Raw genomic sequence first — 21,660 nt, forward strand, 5'->3', positions numbered from 1 at the left:
CGGGCAACCTTGTCTTGTTCCTGATCTTAGTGGAAATGGTTTCAGTTTTTCACCATTGAGAACAATGTTGGCTGTGGGTTTGGCATATATGGCCTTTATTATGTTGAGGTAAATTCCCTCTATGCTTACTTTCTGCAAGGTTTTTATCATAAATGGGTGTTGAATATTGTCAAAAGCTTTTTCTGCATCTATTGAAATTATCATATGGTTTTTCTCCTTCAGTTTGTTAATATGGTTTATCACATTGATTGATTTGCGTATATTGAAGAATTCTTGCATTCCTGTGATAAACCCCACTTGATCATGGTGTATGATCCTTTTAATGTGCTGTTGGATTCTGTTTGCTAGTATTTTGTTGAGGATTTTTGCATCTATGTTCATCACTAATATTGGCCTGTAGTTTTCTTTCTTTGTGACATCTTTGTCTGGTTTTGGTACCAGGATGATGGTGGCCTCGTAGAATGAGTATGGACATGTTCCTTCCTCTGCTTTATTTTTGAAGAGTTTGAGAAGGATAGGTGTTAGCTCTTCTCTAAATGTTTGATAGAATTCGCCTCTGAAGCCATCTGGTTCTGGGCTTTCGTTTGTTGGAAGACTTTTAATTACAGTTTCAATTTCAGTGCTTGTGATTGGTTGTTTCATATTTTCTATTTCTTCCTGGTTCAGTGTCAGAAGGTTGTGCTCTTCTAAGAATTTGTCCATTCCTTCCAGGTTGTCCATTTGATTGGCATATAGTTGCTTGTAGTAATCTCTCATGATCCTTTTGTATTTCTGCAGTGTCAGTTGTTACTTCTCCTTTTTCATTTTTAATTCTGCTGAGCTGAGTCTTCTCCCTTTTTATCTTGATGAAGCTGACTAATGGTTTATCAATTTTGTTTATCTTCTCAAAGAACCAGATTTTAGTTTTATTGTTCTTTACTATCGTTTCCTTCATTTCTTTTTCATTTATTTCTGATCTGATCTTTACAATTTCTTTCCTTCTGCTAACTTTGGGGTTTTTTTGTTGTTGTTGTTCTTTCTCTAATTGCTTTAGGTGTAAGGTTAGGTTGTTTATCTGAGATTGTTCTTGTTTCTTGAAATAGGATGTATTGCTATAAACTTCCCTCTTAGAACTACTTTCGCTGCATCCCATAGGTTTTGGCTCGTCCTGTTGTCATTTCTTTCTAGGTATTTTTTGATTTCCTCTTTGATTTCTTCAGTGATCTCTTGGTTATTTAGTAGTGTATTGTTTAGGCTCCATGTGTTTGTATTTTTTACAGTGTTTTTCCTGTAATTGATATCTAGTCTCATAGCATTGTGGTTGGAAAAGATACTTGATACGATTTCAATTTTCTTAAATTTACCAAGGCTTGATTTGTGACCCACAATATCGTCTATCCTGGAGAATGTTCCTTGAGCTCTTAAGAAGAAAGTGTATTCTGTAGTTTTTGGATGGAATGTCCTATAAATATCAATTGAGTCCATCTTGTTTAATGTGTCATTTAAAGCTTGTGTTTGCTTATTTATTTTCATGTTGGATGATCTGTCCGTTGGTGAAAGTGGAGTGTTAAAGTCCCCTACTGTGATTGTGTTACTGTCAATTTCCCCTTTTATGGCTGTTAGCATTTGCCTTATATACTGAGGTGCTCTCCTGTTGGGTGCATAAATATTTACAAATGTTATATCTTCTTCTTGGATTGATCCCTTGATCATTATGTAGTGTCCTTCTTTGTCTCTTGTAAGTCTTTATTTTAAAATCTATTTTTTCTGATATGAGAATTGCTACTCCAGCTTTCTTTTGATTTCCATTTGCATGGAATATCTTTTTCCATCCCCTCACTTTCAGTCTGTATGTGTTGCTAGGTCTGAAGTGGGTCTTTTGTAGACAGCATATATATAGGTCTTGTTTTTTTATCCATTCAGCCTGTCTATGACTTTTGGTTGGAGCATTTAATCCATTTACATTTAAGGTAATTATCAATATGTGTGTTCCTATTACCATTTTCTTAATAGTTTTGGGTTTGTTACTGTAGGTCTTTTCCTTCTCTTGTGTTTCCTGCCTAGAGAAATTCCTTTAGCATTTGTTGTAAATTTGTGGTACTGAATTCTCTTGGCTTTTGGTTGTCTGTAAAGGTTTTAATTTCTCTGTCAAATCTGAATAAGATCCTTGCTGGGTAGAGTAATCTTGGTTGTAGGTTTTTCCCTTTCATCACTTTAAATAGGTCCTGCCACTCCCTCTGGCTTGCAGGGTTTCTGCTGTTAGATCAGCTGTTAACCTTATGGGGATTCCCTTTTATGTTATTTGTTGCTTTTCCCTTGCCACTTTTAATATTTTTTCTTAGTATTTAATTTTTGATAGTTTGATTAATATGTGTCTTGGCGTGTTTCTCCTTGGTTTTATCCTGTATGGGACCCTCTGTGCTTCCTGGACTTGATTGACCTATCCTTTCCCATATTAGGAAAGTTTTCAACTATAATCTCTTCAAATATTTTCTCAGTCCCTTTCTTTTTCTCTTCTTCTTCTGGGACCCCTATATTTCAAATGTTGGTGCGTTTAATGTTGTTCTAGAGGTCTCTGAGGCTGTCCTCAATTCTTTTTATTCTTTTTTCTTTATTGTGCTCTGTGGTAATTATTTTCACTATTTTATCTTCCAGGTCACTTATCCATTCTTCTGCCTCAGTTATTCTGCTATTGATTCCTTTTAGAGAATTTTTAATTTCATTTATTGTGTTGTTCATCATTATTTGTTTGCTCTTTAGTTCTTCTAGGTCCTTGTTAAACGTGTCTTGTATTTTCTCCATTCTGTTTCCGCGATTTTGGATCATCTTTACCATCGTTACTCTGAATTCTTTTTCAGGTAGACTGCCTATTTCCTCTACATTTGTTTGTTCTGGTGGGTTTTTACTTTGCTCCTTCATCTGCTGTGTATTTCTCTGTCTTCTCATTTTGCTGAACTTACTGTTTTTGTGGCCTCCTTTTTGCATGCTGCAGGTTTGCAGTTCCCGTTGTTTTTGGTGTCTGCCCCCAGTGGATAAGGTTGGCTCAGTGGGTTGTGTAGGCTTCCTGATGGAGGGGAGTGGTACCTGTGTTCTGGTGAATGAATCTTGTCTTTCTGGTGGGCAGGTCCACGTCTGGTGGTGTGTTTTGGGGTGTCTGTGAACTTAGTATGACTTTAGGCAGCCTCTCTGCTAATGGGTGGGGTTGTGTTCCTGTCTTGCTAGTTGTTTGGCATGGAGTGTCCAGCACTGGAGCTTGCTGGTCGTTGAGTGGAGCTGGGCCTTAGCCTTGAGACGGAGATCTCTGGGAGGGCTCTCGCCAATTGATATTGGTCTCTGGTTGTCCAATGTCCAGAACTCGGCTCTCCCACCTCAGAGTCTCATCCCTGACTCCTGGCCAGAGCACCAAGACCCTGTCAGCCACATGGCTCAATAGGGCTGAAATTTAGGGACTTCGCTGGTGGTCCAGTGGTTAAGACTGCATGCTTCAACTGCAGGGGGCACAGGTTCGATCTCTGGTTGGGGTGTTAAGATACTTGGGTGTGTCGCGGGTTTTACTGTCTTTTTTAGGAAGAATGCACAGGTAGGTAGAAAACTTGGGGCCAGTCGTGGCAGGCTGCCATTGCAGTATTTTTATTTGTTTAAATTTCACTATTCTGCCACTGAATATTTGGGGTGGGGGATAGATAAAAATCTTTTTACCACCAAGATATCAAGGAGCTTATTTTCTCATTTATGTTTGAGGAAAGAGCTGCGTGTTGAAAAAAAAAATAGAATGGCACAAGCAATTATTTTTTGGATAAAGACAACGAAAATTTCACCTCTTAAAATTTGAAATAAAGAAAGGTTGTCAGGGTTTTCTGACCACCCAGGTGTTTCACATGCTGGCTATCATCATGGAGGATTTATATGTTAAAAATCTGGCCTCAGACAGGGCATATAACGATGGCAGAGTAAGAAGACCCTGAACTCACCTCTCACGGGCATACCAAAATTACAACTATTTACAGAACAACTATTGATAAGAAAGATCAGAATCTACCAGAAAAGATCTTCCACAACTAAAGATATAAAGAACGAATCACAACAAGACAGCTGGGGGTGTGAGCAGAGTTATGGTATATTCAAGACCCATACCTCTGGGAGAGTGATCCACAAATGAGAAAATAATTACAACTGCAGAGGTTCTCCCCAAGGAGCAAGGGGTCTGAGTCCCATATTGGGCTCCCCAGCCGGGGTACAAGAGCAAGAAGTGGAGCCCCCAAAATGTATGGCTTTGAAGGCCAGAGGGGCTTACTTTCACGTGGTCCAGAGGACTGTGGGAAATAGAGACTCCACTGTTAAAGGGTGCACACACAATCTCACACACTGTGGGACCCAGGGCAGAAGCAGTAGTTTGAAAGAACTCTGGGTCAGACCTACCTGCTGATCTTGGAGAAGCTCCTGGAGAGGCAGGAGGTAACTGGAGCTCACCCTGAGGATATAAATACTGGCAGCAGCCATTTTGGGGAGCTCCTTCTCCCATGTGGAAACTGATGCTGTCAAGGAATATTTTGGAATCCTCCCTCCTGCTTATTAAAGTCAGGACCCAGCCCTGCCACCCCCACCTTCCAGCCTGTAGGCACCAGTACTGGAATCAGGCCAAGCAACCAGCTGGGCAGGGACACAGCCCCACATACCAGCAGACAGGCTGCCTTAAGACCCCCTGAGCCCATACCTTCCCCTGGACCTGACCGTGTCCACCAGAGGGTCCAGGACCGAGACCCACACACCAGTACACAGGCACTAGACCCAGGACCTCCAGGGCCCTGCAGCCAGAGACCCTGGGAACCACCTCCATCCACCAGTGGGCAGGAATGATCCGCAGAACCCCCTGGGTCCTGGCCACACCCACCAGCCAGCCAGCTCTAGCCTTGGGACCAGCCTCATCCACCAGCAGTCTAACACCAACTCTGGGACTCCTGGACCTAGGACCCAGCTCTGTCTGCCAGCAGGATGGCACTAGCCCCAGAACCTAACTTTACCCACTGGTGGGTGAGCACCTTGTACTCCTCTGCCTCGTTATATATCCCCACTCTCCAGTGAGCCAGCACCAGCTTTGGTATACCCTAGAACCTGCAGCCAGCCATGTAAGGAACCGGCCTAACCCACCAGCAGGCCAACACTAAATCCAAGATCTGAGCCCCAAAACCATCCACCCCAGAACCTAGCTCTGCCCCAGAGTGTGCCAGCACTAGCGCTGGGGCCCCCAGGGGTTCCACAGCCAGCTGCCTTGTGACCTGGCCCCACCAACCAGTGGCTGGCAATCTCCACACAAGGCAGGGGCTGACAGCCAACCAAACCAGGAGCCAGCCACACTTACCAGACTCTGTCCACAGTAGTTAGCCCTCCACAGCAGAAGAACCCACACAGCCCACATAGGGGCATCCCTAGAGCATATAGCTCTGGTGACCAGAGGGGAATATGGTGCTGAGATGCACAGGATGTCTCCTGCAAAAGACCACTTCTCCAAGGTTGAGAAACCTAACCAACATACAAGAAATAGAAACAGCAAATTAAGCAAAGTAAGGTAACAGAGAAACATGTTCCAAACAAAGGAACAAGATAAAACCCAATAAGAACTAAATGAAGTGGATAGAGATAGGTGATCTAACAGATAGAGTTCAAGGTAATAACAATAAAGATAATCAATGAACTTGAGAGAAGAATTGATGAGCAGAGTGAGAAGTTATAAGTTTTTAACAAAGAGTTAGAAAATATAAAGAAGAACCAAATAGAGATGAAGAATGCAGTACTGAAACAAAACAAAAGAAACAAACAAAAAAAAACACTAGAAGGAATAAACAGTAGCTTAAATGATGCAGAGGAATGGTTCAGTGAGTTGGAAGACAGAGTAGTGGAAGTCACGAATGATGAACAGAAAAAAGAAAAAAAGAATAAAAAGAAATAAGGACAGCTTAAGAGGCCTCTGGGACAATATCAAGCATAGTAACATTGATATCATAGCGATTATAGAAGGAGAAGAGATAGAGAAAGGGGCAAAGAACGTATTTGAGGACATAATAGCTTAAAACTTCCCTAACCTGGGAAGGGAAGCAGACACTCAGGTCCAGGAAGCACAGAGAGTCTCAAACAGGATCAACCCAAAGAGAACCACACCAAGACACATTGAAATTAAAATGGCAGAAGTTAAAGAGAGGAATATTAAAAGCAGCAAGGGAAAAGAGCAAGTTACCTACCAGGCAACTCCCATTAGGCTATTAGCTAACTTTTCAGCAGAAACTCTTCAGGCCAGAAAGGTGGCACAGTATATTTAAAGTAATGAAAGTGAAAAACCTACAACCAAGGAAACTACCCAGCAACACTTTCACTCGGATTTGAAGGAGAGTTCAAAAGTTTTACACACAAGCAAAAGTTAAGAGTTCAGCACCACCAAACCAGCTTTACAAGGGTGTTAATGGGACTACTCTAAGTGAAAAAGAAAAGGCCACAACCAGAAACCTGAATATTATGAAAGGAAAAAACTCATTGGTAAAGGCAAATATACAGTAAATATATTTTGGATATTAACCCCTTATCAGTCATATAATTTGCAAATATTTTCTCCCATTCAGTAGGTTGCCTTTTCATTTTGTCAGTGGTTTCATTTGCTGAGCAAAAGCTTTTAAGTTTAATTAGGTCCCATTTGTTTACTTTTGCTTTTGTTTCTTTTGTCTGAGGAGACAGATCCCCAAAAAATATTGCTACAATTTCTATCAAAGAGTGTTCTGCCTGTGTTGTCTTCTAGGAAGTTTTAGGTCTTACATTTAGGTCTTTAATTCATTTTGAGTTTATTTTTGTATATGGTGTGAGAAAATGTTCTAATTTCATTCTTTCACATGTAACTGTTCAGTTTTCCCAGCACCACTTATTGAAGAGACTGTTCTCCATTGCATATTCTTAACTCCTTTGTTGTAGATTAATTGACCATAAGTGTGTGGGTTTATTTCTGGGCTCTGTATTCTGTTTCATGGATGTGTGCATCTGCTTTTGTGCCAGTACCATGTTATTTTGATTACTGTAGTTTTGTAGTATAGTCTGAAATCAGGGCACCTGATTCCTCCAGCTTTGTTCTTTTTTCTTAAGATTGCTTTGGCAATTTGTTTTCTTTTGTGGTTCCATATAAATTTTACAATTATATGTTTTGTTCTGTGAAAAATGTCATGGGTATTCTGATAGGGATTCCATTAAATCTGTAGATTACTTTGGATAATATGGGAATTTTAATGATATTAATTCTTCTGATCCACGAACATTGGATATCTTGCCATTTCTTTGTATCAGCTTCAGTTTTCTTCATCAATGTTTTATTGTTTTCACAGTATAGGTCTTTCACCTCCTTGGCTAAGTTTATTCCTAGGTATTATATTCATTTTGATGTGATTTTAAATGGGATTGTTTTCTTGCTTTCTCTTTCTGATAGTTCATAAGTAGTGTATAGAAAGGCAACAGATTTCTGTATATTATTCTTATATCCTGCAACCTTACTGAATTTATTTATTAGCACTAAACATTTTTGGTGGATACTTTAGGGTTTTCTATATATAGGCTCATGTCATCTGCAAATAGTGAGTTTTATTCCTTCCTTTCCAGTTTGGATGCCTTTTATTGCTTTTTCTCGTCTGATTGCTGTGGCTAGAACTTTCAATACTATGTTAAATATAAATGGTGAGTGTGGGCATCCTTGTCTTGTTCCTGATTTCAGATGAAGAGCTTTCAGCTTTTCACTGTTGAGCATGATGTTGGCTGTGGGTTTGTCATAAATAGCCTTTTTATGTTGAGATATGTTCCATCTACACATCCTATTCTTTATAAAAGAAATAGTAATTAAAGATTCATTTCATAGAGATAATCTTACATCTTTATACTGTGTATACACTTACATATTAAGTAAAAAAAAAACAAACAAATTCACATTGTAAGTTCTCTTTATTTGGAACAAAGCATTTATGTTTATAATCTCTCCTTCAGTTTAATGCTATTTTTACAATTCTGTGGCTTTCTTCTTTCTTATCATTTGTTATGTCCCATAATTTTTATATGTCCCTTATATATTAACATTTGAGATTTTATAAAATACAGTATAATTACAAATAGAAATATTACTCTTTTTTTTTTAACTTTTGGGTTTATTTATTTATTTATTTATGGCTGTGTTGGGTCTTCGTTTCTGTGCGAGAGCTTCCTCTAGTTGCGGCAAGTGGGGGCCACTCTTCATCGCTGTGCGCGGGCCTCTCATTATCACGGCCTCTCTTGCTGCGGAGCACAGGCTCCAGATACGCAGGCTCAGTAATTGTGGCTCACGGGCCTAGTTGCTCCGTGGCATGTGGGATCTTCCCAGACCAGGGCTCGAACCCCTGTCCCCTGCATTGACAGGCAGATTCTCAACCACTGCACCACCAGGGAAGCCCCAGAAATATTATTCTTAATCTCCCTCATTGACATGTTTAAGAACAATATAGTGAAAACATGGTTGGAAAAAATATGTATAGTATATTGACCTATCCGATATGACAGTCACTAGCCACATATAGCTGTTTAAATTTATTTAAAATTAATTAAAATCATTTAAAATTTAAAACTCCATCTTTTAGTGACAACAGCCACATTTTAGACATTCAATATCCAAGTGTAACCAGTGGCTGCCACACCAGATGATGTTCATACAAAGCCTTTCCATTACCATAGGAAGTTCTTCTGCACAGTGCTGATATACATGTATATATAATAAAAATAAAAGTTTTCCTCCATATCACTCAGTACTCCATTTTGAGGGTAGCCATGTACATATTTCTGCTCATCAAAAATGACTCCAGAAATATGTCTGTGGGTCTTCTTACATCTGTACATGAACGATATATTTCAAAATATATGCACTCATGTGTGTGTGGGTATTTAATTTCAACAGCATGGATGGTCTCCCCTTTTCATCTACTTAATAATATGACCTGAAGGTCTTTTTATATGAATGCTTTTGTTTTTCTCTAATATCATTTAATGAGTACATAGAATTCCCTTGCATAATGCACTACCATATATTCATTTCTATTATATTCCTGTAAATACACTTGGCAACCATTTTTGAAATATATTTGTAGGCTAAATTCATAGCAGTACTATTTCTGGGTCAAAAGAAATGTCAATTTGAAATTTAATAGTATCAAATTGCATCAATCAGATCCACCAATAGTACATGATATTGCCTGTTAACTACTCTGGCTGTCACTAGTATTGCCAACATATTAACTAATATCAATTTGGCTGATGAAAAAATAATAAAATAATAATTGTTATATTGATAATTATTGTTATATTATAATTTTTATATTGTTATATATATAGTTATATATATAACAATATATATTGTTATATATAATATATAGTTATAATAATAATTGTTATATTGATTTGTAATTATTTAATTATGAAGAGATTGAACATTATCTTGTCATATGTGCCTTGACAATTGGTTCATTTTTTTCTATGAATTCCTTTGCATAAGCTTTTATAATTGGGACTTTGCAAGTGAGACCCATGTGCAGCAGCATTTCATCTTCACATATTTCTACTTAGCTTGAATCTCACTGAAATCATTCATTCACTGCCATCTGCAAAGTCCAGTGAAAGATTTTTTTTGTATTTCAAATGTCTTATTAGACCTGTATCTATTATTAACTGGTGGAAGAAGGAACAAATAATGAGCGTTAGTGAAGGAGGAACAATGGGAGGATTTGTGAGTAAATGTCTGTAATGAACTCATTTAGCTTTAAATACCTATTTAATATAAGAAGAACCATCTGCCCTATAAAGTGTTAGAAATGTATCCCTTAATTTTTCCCTCAGTTTTCAAAGTGAAATAAAATTAATACTAAAAAAAAAAAGGAAAAAGAAGAGGGCAAACTAAAAACATTCTTCATGTCTTGGGGTTAATCTGACCTTTATCTGCCCATTTGAAAATGTGCAGAAAAAGGATTGATCTTAGCCTTCTATATATTTCATTAAAAAATATTGAAATCGTAACATTTCTGAGAAAGGGACAATACAAGAAATAACTTTTGGCTTTGGGACACTAAAATGCAAAGATTAGTAAATGACAACTCAACTGAAACTAATTTGCCCTGGAAATGATTTTTATATCTATCCTTCCATTTTTGGTGAATGTCAAACAGAGCTCCTCAGTGCAGCTGAAGAGACCCGAAGTGTTTTCAACTGTGACTGTTAGACAAGAATAGAAGAACTGTTTTCTTACTTTAGAGCTGGGGATTTGGGCTCAAGACATTGGGTCTGGAGGCAGCCCCTGATTGTTCCTTATTGTCATTCCATTGGATTTGATGTGATTTTACAGGACCTCTTTCTTTCCCTAGTTAAGCAGAAAGTTCTGTGCCACCAGGGAAGTAAATCTGAAGTTACTTTTTTCTTTTACTATTGCCCTTTGCTTTGGCAGATAAGGGTCAGTTATAATATATCTGCTTATTAAATGGATAGTGACAAATGAGAAGGAAATGGAGAATCAACTTCTTTATGAGTTCTGAGCAGGAGGAGTACTAGTCTACCTATTAATATACTCAAGAAACATTGATGGTCACAGCTGAAAACCTGAGTCTTGTTATTCTTTGGTTTGGTTCAGATTCTTCCTCTGAATTGTCACATCCTATAATTTTTTTGTTTGTATCTTGTATCTATTATAATCTCACGTTAAAATTAGAGTACACAGACAGATATTTTAGCATAGTAAAGAATGCCAAGTGGTAAATGATAAAGGCATGGTGAAAAGCATTAGTTAACTGAAAAATATTAGTGTGTAATTAATATAAAAAAACTCCAATTTTATTGAAAAATAAGCAAAAGATTTAAATACACTGTTCACAAAAGAAACACATCATTGATAAACAAATAAACAAATGCTTCACATAATTTACAAACAGAAAAATGATAGTCAACAAAGAGATAGTATTTTGCACCTATCCCACTGGCAAAGTTTAACTCTGACATTACCAAGAACTGGAAAGAATGTGGAGAACAGGACTTCTTACACATTGCTAGCAGGAGTGTAACTTGTGTTTTTACTTTGGGTAACAGGTTGTCATTTTGTGTGAAGTAGAACATTCACACACCCTACAACCCACAAACTTCTCCCTAGATATATACACCTTATGAAAATGGTTGCACATGTGCATCAGGAAAGAAGAACACAAAAGTTTATTCAGTCATAGTTGCAAACAACTGCTGTTCTCCTCAACTGAGCTTAGGATCTATTAATAGACATTTCTGATAAAGTGAACAATAAAGAATGACCTTTAGCTTTGGACCATTAAAATGCAAGTTTAGTAAATGACAACTCAACATTTAAACTAATTTGCTCTGGAAATTATTTTTTTATATCCTTGGGTTTCTGGTGAATGTCTAACTCAGTTTGGTTATGTATATGTTTGCCTAAATGACATATTTAGTTGGTTTTGAACTTCAAATAGAGGAACCGGGCTGTCCATGATCTTCATATATGTCCTTTTATCACAGCATTCTGTTACTGATTCATGCATATTTACATTTAGTTGTAGCTCACTAATTTTTATAGGATATTCCATACTTTTATGTTATTCACATTATTGTATGGTTTGTCATTATTTTCATAGATTATAGCATATTTGTTGTTTATCTGATATTCAAGTTTAATTGGGCATGTTATATTTTTATTGGCTAAATTTATTACAAATGACACTCTGTCAAGAGACAAAAGTTATTATTAATCTAATTCTGTGCATCCAAGGTCCATTAAGATGAAAACAACAAATAAATATTATACTCTATATAAATAGTTTTATCAAAGATAAAAATAAGAGAGAAGAAAGTAGATATCTAACCTGATATTATTGAAGAATATACCAGAATTTATTAAATATCAACAAATAAGTTTCTTTTTAGTTACTAACCTATGTTCTCTCTTGTTCTTTGGGATTATCAATGGTAATGCTAAACTAATGATGTCATACCAACTTTAAATGGGTCTTTGATCCATAAGAAAAATCAATCACCTGTCAACCAAAATTTAATCTTTACAGCACTAGTATTTTCCTATTTTCCCCTCATTTTTAAAGAAGATTCAGCCAGGTTAAATTTTTTTATGAAGCAATATTGGTCATTATATTTTCTCTTCTTTTTAAAAATATGAAAATTTCAAAGTTCTTGGTAGCCGCTTCCTGGCCTATGAGAGATATAAAATCACATTACTGACACAAATTCTTGAAATGTCCATATCATGTTTTAAAATAGTAACTCTATTAATTAGGTTTTCTCTCTAATATTTATCTGATGGAATATCATTGCAAAAATGTACTTAAGTAATTTGCTACTGGAAAAATCCAGTCAACCTATCTGATAAGCATTGTATTGACCAAATTATATTAGGCCATGATTAGGAAAACTACCCAGAAATTCTAATGTGATATTTTTTGGACTTTCATAACTTTTAATTTCTTTCTATATGCTGTATTTTTTAGCATATTACATTTAGTGCATTACATTCTTTACCTGAATGTAATAACACCATTTAAGATAAATTATGTTTGAAATATTGTGATTAGAAAACATTAAGACAATTTGAAGAATCCGAGTAGCATAACTGAACTTCAAAGGAATAATTTGTGTAAGTATGCAGTTTACAATATTCCTTAACTTCCTTCTCCAGCCTAAGCTTTCCTAATTTGTTGTATTTTTGAGTGCAGAAATACTGACATTCTTCTCAAAGTCATCTTGTTGGCCCTTTTTTTAAAGTTATTAATAGAATTCAGAGACCATTAGTTTTACCTTCTATTAAAAATAAAAATTGTTTTTTAAATGTTTTAGTGTATGGACTATGATCCAAATCAATAAAATATTAATTTGACCGTTCACATTTATTGAGCAATAAAGATATATGTGAGGCATTCTACATGAGTTAGTAAGTACTGATTTAATAGTCTTAAAAACTACCTACTTGCACCATGGCATTTTCTGCCTTGAGTTTTTTAATAAAATATTCTAGAATCAATAAAATACATGGTGCCAAGAAAAAAAAATAGAGACGATCTATTATGTTTATACAACATGGATGTCCTAGGTATCACGAAGTAATATAATATAAACACTATACTAATTAATTGGGTAGCTACGAAAAGAGAACATTAAAAAAAATACAATAAAAGTTCTGATATTTAAAATAATCTTTGCATATAAACACAGTTATGGCTATAACAAACAAACATGGCTTTATTTAGAGCTGCAAGATAAAAATAAAACAATCTCAAACATGGCTTTATTTAGAGCTGCAAGATAAAAAAAAAACAGTCTCTCTGCCTCTTCCTTGTTTCTTTCATTTGAAGCCAGATAGAGAAAGAGAGTGCATCTTTGGTATCACTTAATAGACTGCAATTTGGTTTGCCTTCTTTTCTGCCTTCTTTCGACCTTCTTTTCCTTTTTTATCAATTGTATAGTAACCATTTCCCTCCTGCCATCCACTTAAGTTCAACTGGCTTTTTAAAATCTTTCCTCATGCTTATTTCATGATTATTTATAGACTGCATTGTAAAAGAAGCTTATTGACAATATATACTTAATCACATACTTGAAAAAATAATATTTTATTTTTCTAGAATAATAGATGACTTTTCTAAACATTTTTTGTCAGTTATCAATAAGCTAAAAATTAGATTAGGTAATGAGGGAAATTATAGCCAAATAAATTAAACATAAGGTGTGTGTGTTTGTGTGTGTGTGTGTGTGTGTGTGTGTGTGTAGGATTTTGGTTGGGTGAGGTGGAGAGAGCAGGAAAAAAAGACCATAGTGTCCTCAAAGACCTACTTTCTTGTTTTCGTCATTCTATCTCTGTTGAAAATGTACCCACCTACACTTTAAGACTTAGCGGATTCTCCAACTCAAGTTCTTGGACCAGTAATTTTTTTTTTTTTTGTAATAGAGGTGCCTATACATATTTTTATCACCAGCATGTTATAAGATCTAGAATAATACTCACCTGAATTGTACTGTTCTTATGCATCTGTCATTTCTCAATCTGAAGGCAACCAAGTCTTCCACCAGTTTTTGTTAATTTTAATCCAATCTCTTGTTCTTCTCCTCTTGCTCATTCTTTTCTCAGCCTTAAGTCATACAAATGCATATTTTATATGTTCTGGCACTTCTGACATTTACGTTTGTGTTTAATGATTTCTTGCCATGATATTCAATATCTGACATCTTGGAATACCATCATTATCTAGTTTTACCTCTAGTTATAATGTTTCTGAGAAGAATGAATCATTGCAATGGAGCCTCTTAATAGGGGCATTACTGTGGCAATAGATGTAAATTGAAGTTCCAAACAACCCAGAAGAGCAATAATGGAAGTGATCAGTGGTTAAATGAACTGCATGTATAATTGTATACATATGACTCAGACGAATCACTTGCACTGAAAAGGACAGAGAAGGCTTAAAGAGGGAGAATTAGAATGATATTTGAGAGAAATACAGCTTGAATAAAGAGCAGGGAGAGGTGAAGTTATTATAGCAGGTGGAGCACGTTTACTTATAAAAGTAATCGTAAACATTACTCATAATAACTGTATTGTTACTGATCCACTCATAGTAGAACATGTTGTTTGAGAGGTGTTTTTTTTTAAAATTTATTTATTTAGTTATTTATTTTTGGCTGTGTTGGGTCTTCGTTTCTGTACGAGGGCTTTCTCCAGTTGCGGCAAGTGGGGGCCACTCTTCATCGTGGTGCGCGGGCCTCTCACCATCGCGGCCTCTCTTGTTGCGGAGCACGGGCTCCAGATGCGCAGGCTCAGTAGCTGTGGCTCACGGGCCTAGTTGCTCCGCGGCATGTGGGATCCTCCCAGACCAGGGCTCGAACCCGTGTCCCCTGCATTAGCAGGCAGATTCTAAACCACTGCGCCACCAGGGAAGCCCTGTTTGAGAGGTTTTGCTCCTTTTATCTGATGAGAATGAATTTACGTTGAATGTAAACTTTCATCTAATACTCCATAAAATCCCAGATATCTCTCTTAAACTCCAGGCTTATATACAAAAAGCTTGAATATCCCCTATTGGATATACCCCACTAGGATTAAAACCATAGCATATCTAAAATTGGTATGTCTAAAATTTTCCTCAAAATATGCCTGTTTTTTGCTTTTTCCCAAGTTTGGTTGCAGTAGCAACATTTACCCAGTGATAAAAACATGAAAACCCAAAATTGTTTTGTACACTTTCTTCTTTCTCAGTCTTCAGATCTAATCAATAAATTCTTTTGTTTTTATCAGCAATCTCCCTTGCAGATGAACCCTCCTGCCTATGCCCTTGCATCTTTCTTAACTTCTTGACATTGCTTATCTAGATTGTCATGAGAGCTTCTTACCAGATCTCATTGACCTCAGGATGTCATCAGATCCAACTCACCCAACTGCCAGAGGAATCATTCTAAATTCAAATCTGATTCTGTTGCTTCCTTGGCTTTAAATTTCACCATTCATGAAAACAGTGATTAGCTCGGCCATATTCATGTTGGTAATAATACACGTATAATGTTAACACTAAGCCATGAGGCTAGCCCCACCTCTCTGGGAATTTTTTAAAACTACATGTACATTTTTAAAGGTTGTTCTCATAATGCAGTCTATAATTTCATTTAACTGGAAAACGTGGGATCATGAAGTTTTCACTTACATTACCACCAAGTATATGAAAAATATACCACCTGTTTTTTAAATCTCATAGCATTGTTTCCGCCCCCCCCCCACCCTTAACCTTATGGCAATTTTTGCTTTACCAAAATTAAGCAAACTAGCATCTCCTAGGCAGAATCTGGTACACATATATGTTTCAAAGTATCGGGCTATAATTTAAGAATCATGAGATTGTAAATTAACAGCTTGATATCCATCTTATCTTGAAAAAAATTGGAAAGTTAGAAATACTGTATATAATTTCCTATAAGATAATGATTATTTGAAGGTGAGGGGCTACTGCCCCCTTTTGACAGCCTGAGAAAGGCAGAGAAACACAGTGCCTGTCTTATCCTGCCCAATATGAGATGGGAAAGATTCTAGTGACTTTGTTTTTCGACTTTGTAGCACCTTCAGTGTTTACCATGGTGTTCATCTTATTTTGAACGTTCAATAAGTTAGTTTTGGTATAGTTGAATGATACATACAAATGAGGTGCTACAAAATCTCGCCAAGCTGCCTGAAAGCATGCAGTTGTTTCTCAACTTGATCAAATGTCTTGTCTCCCTTGTTAATTTGTTTAGTTAACCACCTGCATGTTTGTTTTCCTGTTTATCCCACCTAACTTGGCTTTAATCGAATGTTCCTAGCTGGCAGAGTTCATGCATTTTAATGCCCTTTTTTCAAAAATGCATTAGTAAGCATCATTGCTGAATAATACCGATAAACACATGCAGAAAATATTTCTGCATCCTTTTATTACAATAGTAATTAAGTGATTAAATATGTAGGTAACATAATAGCATTATTGGCAATAATAGACTTCCCAAAACACTAATTTGAGGCCATATCAAGTTGAGACTCAACTGGAACTATATTAATGTCTGTAATTAGGGTCAATGTAGACCAAGGGGTCTCCGGTGGCTGCTAGGAAGGATTAATCACCCAGATGCAACAGATTAATGACTTAGGTTAAGAGGGATTTGCCTGAGACTTCCCACGCCCCTTGACTAAGCGGCAAGGATGTGTTTCTTATACGTGTATCATCAGCAAGTCTCTTTGCAGCACAACTCTAAGTTCGAAGTTTCAGCAGCTTGGGCCTCTGAAAAGGTATTTGGAAAGTTTCCCAGGTTGTATGCTGCAGAAGCTGAAGGCAGTATAGTGATAATGAATTAAGTGCCAGACTGGATAATTGTAGGAACTGTAAAAGATACTAAAAGGTCGTTACCACAGGCTCAGATGCACCTGTGAACTTGTGAAGTTAATTTGCGTGAGCAACATTCCATGAGAGCGGATGGGGACAAGGGGGGTGAGATTTTCGTTAAATAATTCAGGCTTCAGACAGGGTAGCTCTCTAAAAAAAGAGAGAGAGAGAGAGAAAGAGAGAGAGGAAAGAGGAAGGGAGGAAGGGAGGAAGGGAGAAAAGAATCTCCTGTTGGCATAGGGCTTATGAAAGGAGTTCCTCCTGCATTCTTTCATTATGTATACTTCTCTGTGACCTTGACAAAAGTTTAAGAACTGTATTATTAGAGTTTTCTTATTCCCATAGGACTGGAATGATGGCATTGCCCTTTTAACCAATTTTTAAATAACAATAAACCTCCTCTTGTGTAACAATATACCTCCTGATACTGCAATGTGCAACGCTGAGAGAGAGGACCTTGTGTTCTATATGTCACCCTAAATCCCACACAGGCTAATACCTGTCAAGATTCAATATACAGTAAGTTAACGAGAAAAAAAGAAAGGATTAGAATGAAGATACCTCCCTCACAGCTTTGTCACGGGGCGGGAGGTGGGGGAATTATTGAGAACCACAGAATTCTAAGCAAGTTCAGAGCTTATGACAGATGATAGATCAATGGTAGCCCTACTGCTGTGATTGTTGTTTGTTGTTGTTATTTTCATTATTATTGAAGTGGCTTTTTGACAAAATGAAAAACAAATTCCTTGAGGTGAATTATTGCCAGTGATTATTCTTATCGTCTTCTAAGTGGATGGTACAAGATGGATGTATGCAGGCAACACCTCTTCTAAATCAACGTTACCGTGTACAAGTATTTTCTCCCAGAGTACTCCATTCTCTTGCATATCTGGCTCAGAAATGAACAGACTGTGCTATTTCAACAACAGTTCTCTGGGTGACTTAACAATTCAATTCATTCTGATACTAACTACTCAGAGTTAGTGAAGACCCCACGGGTTAAGGACTCAGTGCCTGCCCTCATTTCAGATACCAGCTTCAAGTCCTGAGACCCCAGGCTACTTGCATTTTTATCGGACTTGGTTTACAGATTTGGTGGTTCTCACAATCTCCCTTCAGATTTGATAATTTGCTAGAATGACACAGAAAGAACTATACTTATGATTACTGGTTTATTATAAAGAATACAGATGAAAAGCCAGATGAAGAGGTAAATAGGGTGAATGGAGAAGGGTGCTAAGTACAGTCTCTGTCTCCGTGGAGTTGGGATATGTCCCCTCCAGCTACATTGATATGTTTACTAACAAGGAAGCTTCTGCAAATCTCATGGTTCAGAGGTTTTCTACTGAGGTTTTGTTACCTAGGCCTGATTGATTAAATCATCGGCCACGAGCTTGAACTTCAGCTTCAGTCCCACCACCCTCCCTGACCTCCAGGTAGGGTTCAAAGTTCTTGCTCTCTAATCAGGTGGCTGGTTCTTCTCCAGAAGCTATCTTGCCACTCTCCCCCCACCCCCAATCCTGGAGTCATCTCATTAACATAAACTATGTGTGGTCAAAGAGGGCTAGTTATTAATTAACAAAAGACCCTTCTATCTATCGCTCAGGAAATTCCAAGCATTTTAGAAGCTCTGTGCCAGGAACCAGGTAAAAAGACCAAATATATTTTTTATTATACCATGCAAACTTTGCCAGATATTGGTTCTTCTGAGTTTCTTATCCTTTCCATTGTCTTTGGGAATTTCTAAGTACTAAAACCTTGACTTCACCCTTTTCTGTTTTTCTTGGAGACCAGTGTTGTTGAAACTGCCCAGACATAAAATGTATACAATTATTTATACCTGCATTTCTCTGCAAAAACCATACAAATTAGTTTGCTTAAAATCCATGTACAGTTTATTTTTTTGTTTGCGTTTTGTAGGCTTTTGATGCAGCAACTCAATTTGCTTGCCTTCTCTTTAGATATGAAATTACATGTAATCTCTATCCCAAATAAACCCATTTTCCCACTCTCAATGTATTTATCCTTCAGTTTATGTTCAAGTCTAACATTGGATTTATTCAATGGTAAAATAAAAAGCTCAAAATTAAACATGTATAGTGTATTTGTTTATATTTCTATACCATATATATATTGAGTATAATCAATTATGTATTTGTGTTTTAATCTGCCTCACTCTGGGAGTTTCCTTTAAGGAGATTTTGTCTTTAACATATGTCTTTTTAAAAATATAAATATACAACCTGTGAAAAAACAAAAGTGTAGAGACAGGAAATCATGACACCACAGAATGCTACTATTTCTTTTCCTTTTGATTAATCCAACATGCAAATATAGAAGCAATTTGGTTACTTAAGAAGTTCAATGACGTTTTGCTTTTTTATTCTTATAAATGAAAATATTAACTTAGTCTTTAAGTGATAACATGTAGGGGAGATACGTTAGCAAAATTTTTCTTAATGATGTGTCTAATATAGCCTCTCCAAGTTTCTGTATCCATCTGTAAGGTCATACATATGTACATGCCTGTGCGTACTTACAATACGAACGAGAAAGCCTATTTTACAATGTTATGAGGAGAATGGACATCTTTTTTTATACTTACATATCCAAATGAATGTTAATCTTTCTGTTATTAAACTCTTTAAAATAATTGTTTCTTTTTATTTCTAGGTAACCTTCAAAGCATCAAGACATTCAGTCTCACCAGATTTAAAATATGTTCTTCTGGCATATGATGTCAAACAGGTAAAGGAGTGATCTTTGAAAAAATTTTTTCGTTGTGTTGCATTCAAGTGACAGTTGATAGTTTTCCTTGGTCATCTACTCAACTAGAGAAAATTTGACATATCCAGTAGGTGCAGGTGAATACTGATAACCGATATTGCACAAGAGAGTTTTGGCAACAATGTCCTTTCTTCCACACCCAGCTAGCAAATAACTGGAACAATCTGCTAGGCGCCTGTGCTGGTCCAAGTCCATCTCTTTTAGAGGAGAGTGTGGCAGAGCTTAGCAAATCCAAAAAATGGGGGCTTTTGACAATTCCAGGATAAGCCTTAATATCTGCTTGTGTTGTGTGTATATGTAGGTTAAGGGGTTTCCTAATGGCTGTGCCTGAGCTGCAGTGTGTATTGTGGGAAGAGCTGGTGAAAACATTGATTCCGTTTATGGTCAATGGATTCTTTGTTGGTTTTTGAGCATAAGCCTTGTGGTTGTAGAAATTTCTAAAAGTGGGGCAAGGCAAAGAATCAATTCTGAACAAATAAAGTGTTCTAATTGCAATTAGTCTTTCATTATTCCATGTCAGCTCTATAGCACAGTTAGAGCAATATGTATGGTTGTGGAGTATTTTTACTCAGATATAATTTGCACTGTTAAAAAGCAAAGTAAATGTTGAAAAGGCAGTTCAGCAGATTAACTTCTGTAGAAAATAAATGATTTTGCAAATTATTCAGGAATGTTTTGTGTGCTTTAAGGCAGACAATAAAAATTTATAGACTTAAAGCAGGAAGCCTCATATAATGCGTTGAAACCCTTCGAGCACATGAAATTTTACTGTTCAAAGAACCTTCTACTTGATGGTTTTAGTCTTTTGAAATATACATGTGTTATATTTTTAGACAGGTTTATATTTCTTATTTAAAATAATTAATTTACACTACAAAAGGCGGGGGAGACTGTAATCAAAGACATCTTTTTCCTGTTATAAATTTTGGCCCTTTTCCTTTACCTTTGTTCTGTGTTCTCTCTACTCATTGAGATTTTGAAAAACATGTAATAGTAGGAAAAGTGCTTGAGCTTTATAACCAAACTATTACGCATCCTCAAGTTTTTAAAACAATATTTATCTAAAGAGTTTTAACTTAAAATGACTGCTATATTAAAATGATAATAAACTTTAAAAAAAATCAGGTTTCAGTAGCTACAATTTGTTTTATTCTGTTTCATTGATCTATGTGTCTGTCCTTCTGCTAGTTCCACATAGTCTTTGCTTATTTTGGATATTTTACATAAATGGAATCATCTAGTATATGACTGTTGTCTGGCTTCTTTCACTTCGTATAATGCTTTTTAGATTTATCCACATTATAATATGTATCAGTAATTCGTTCCTTTTTTATGGTTGAATACTATTTCATTGTATGTATGTACTACATTTATTCATTTATCCATTAAAGGATACTTGGGTTCTTTCCACCTTTTGACTGTTATGAATAGTGTTGTTGTAAACATTTGTGCACAAGCATTTTTTTGAGTACCTGTTTTCAACTTTGGAGATAAATATCGAGGTGTGGAATTGCTGGGTAATATGATAATTCTATGTTTATCTTTTTGAGAAACCACCAAACCACTTTCTAAAATGGCTGCACCATTTTACATTCCCACGGGCAATGTGCAAGTGTTTCAGTTTCTCTGTATCCTCACCAACAGTTGTTATTTTCCATTCTTCTTATTGTAGCTATCCTAATGTATATGAATTGATATCTCATTGTGGTTTTGGTGTATACCTCCCTAATTAGACTAATGATGTTAAGAATATTTTCATATGTTTGTTGGCCTTCTGTGTTTCTTCTTTGGAGAAATGTCTATTCAAGTCCATTGCGTTTTTTTTCTTTTTGTAGTTGAGTTTGAGAGCTGTTTAGATATTCTGGATAGAGGACCCTTATCAAATATATGATTTACAAATATTTTTTTCCACTCAGTAGATTGTCTTTTCACTTTTTTGATAATGTCCTTTGGTGCA

At 36.3% G+C, this 21,660-nt stretch overlaps 1 protein-coding gene across 1 annotated transcript in view; it reads left to right on the forward strand.

The window, feature by feature from the left end:
- Positions 1-21,660, forward strand: part of DPP10 (dipeptidyl peptidase like 10) — a 676,003-nt gene that overhangs the window by 350,126 nt on the left and 304,217 nt on the right. The window contains exon 5 of the mRNA XM_082397857.1: positions 19,590-19,664. Within this exon, the coding sequence (XP_082253983.1) occupies positions 19,590-19,664 (75 nt within the window). The remainder of the gene's footprint in view (positions 1-19,589; positions 19,665-21,660) is intronic.

This window comes from Balaenoptera borealis (assembly GCF_965194805.1).
Source record: "Balaenoptera borealis genome assembly, chromosome: 6".
Lineage (NCBI taxonomy): Eukaryota > Metazoa > Chordata > Mammalia > Artiodactyla > Balaenopteridae > Balaenoptera > Balaenoptera borealis.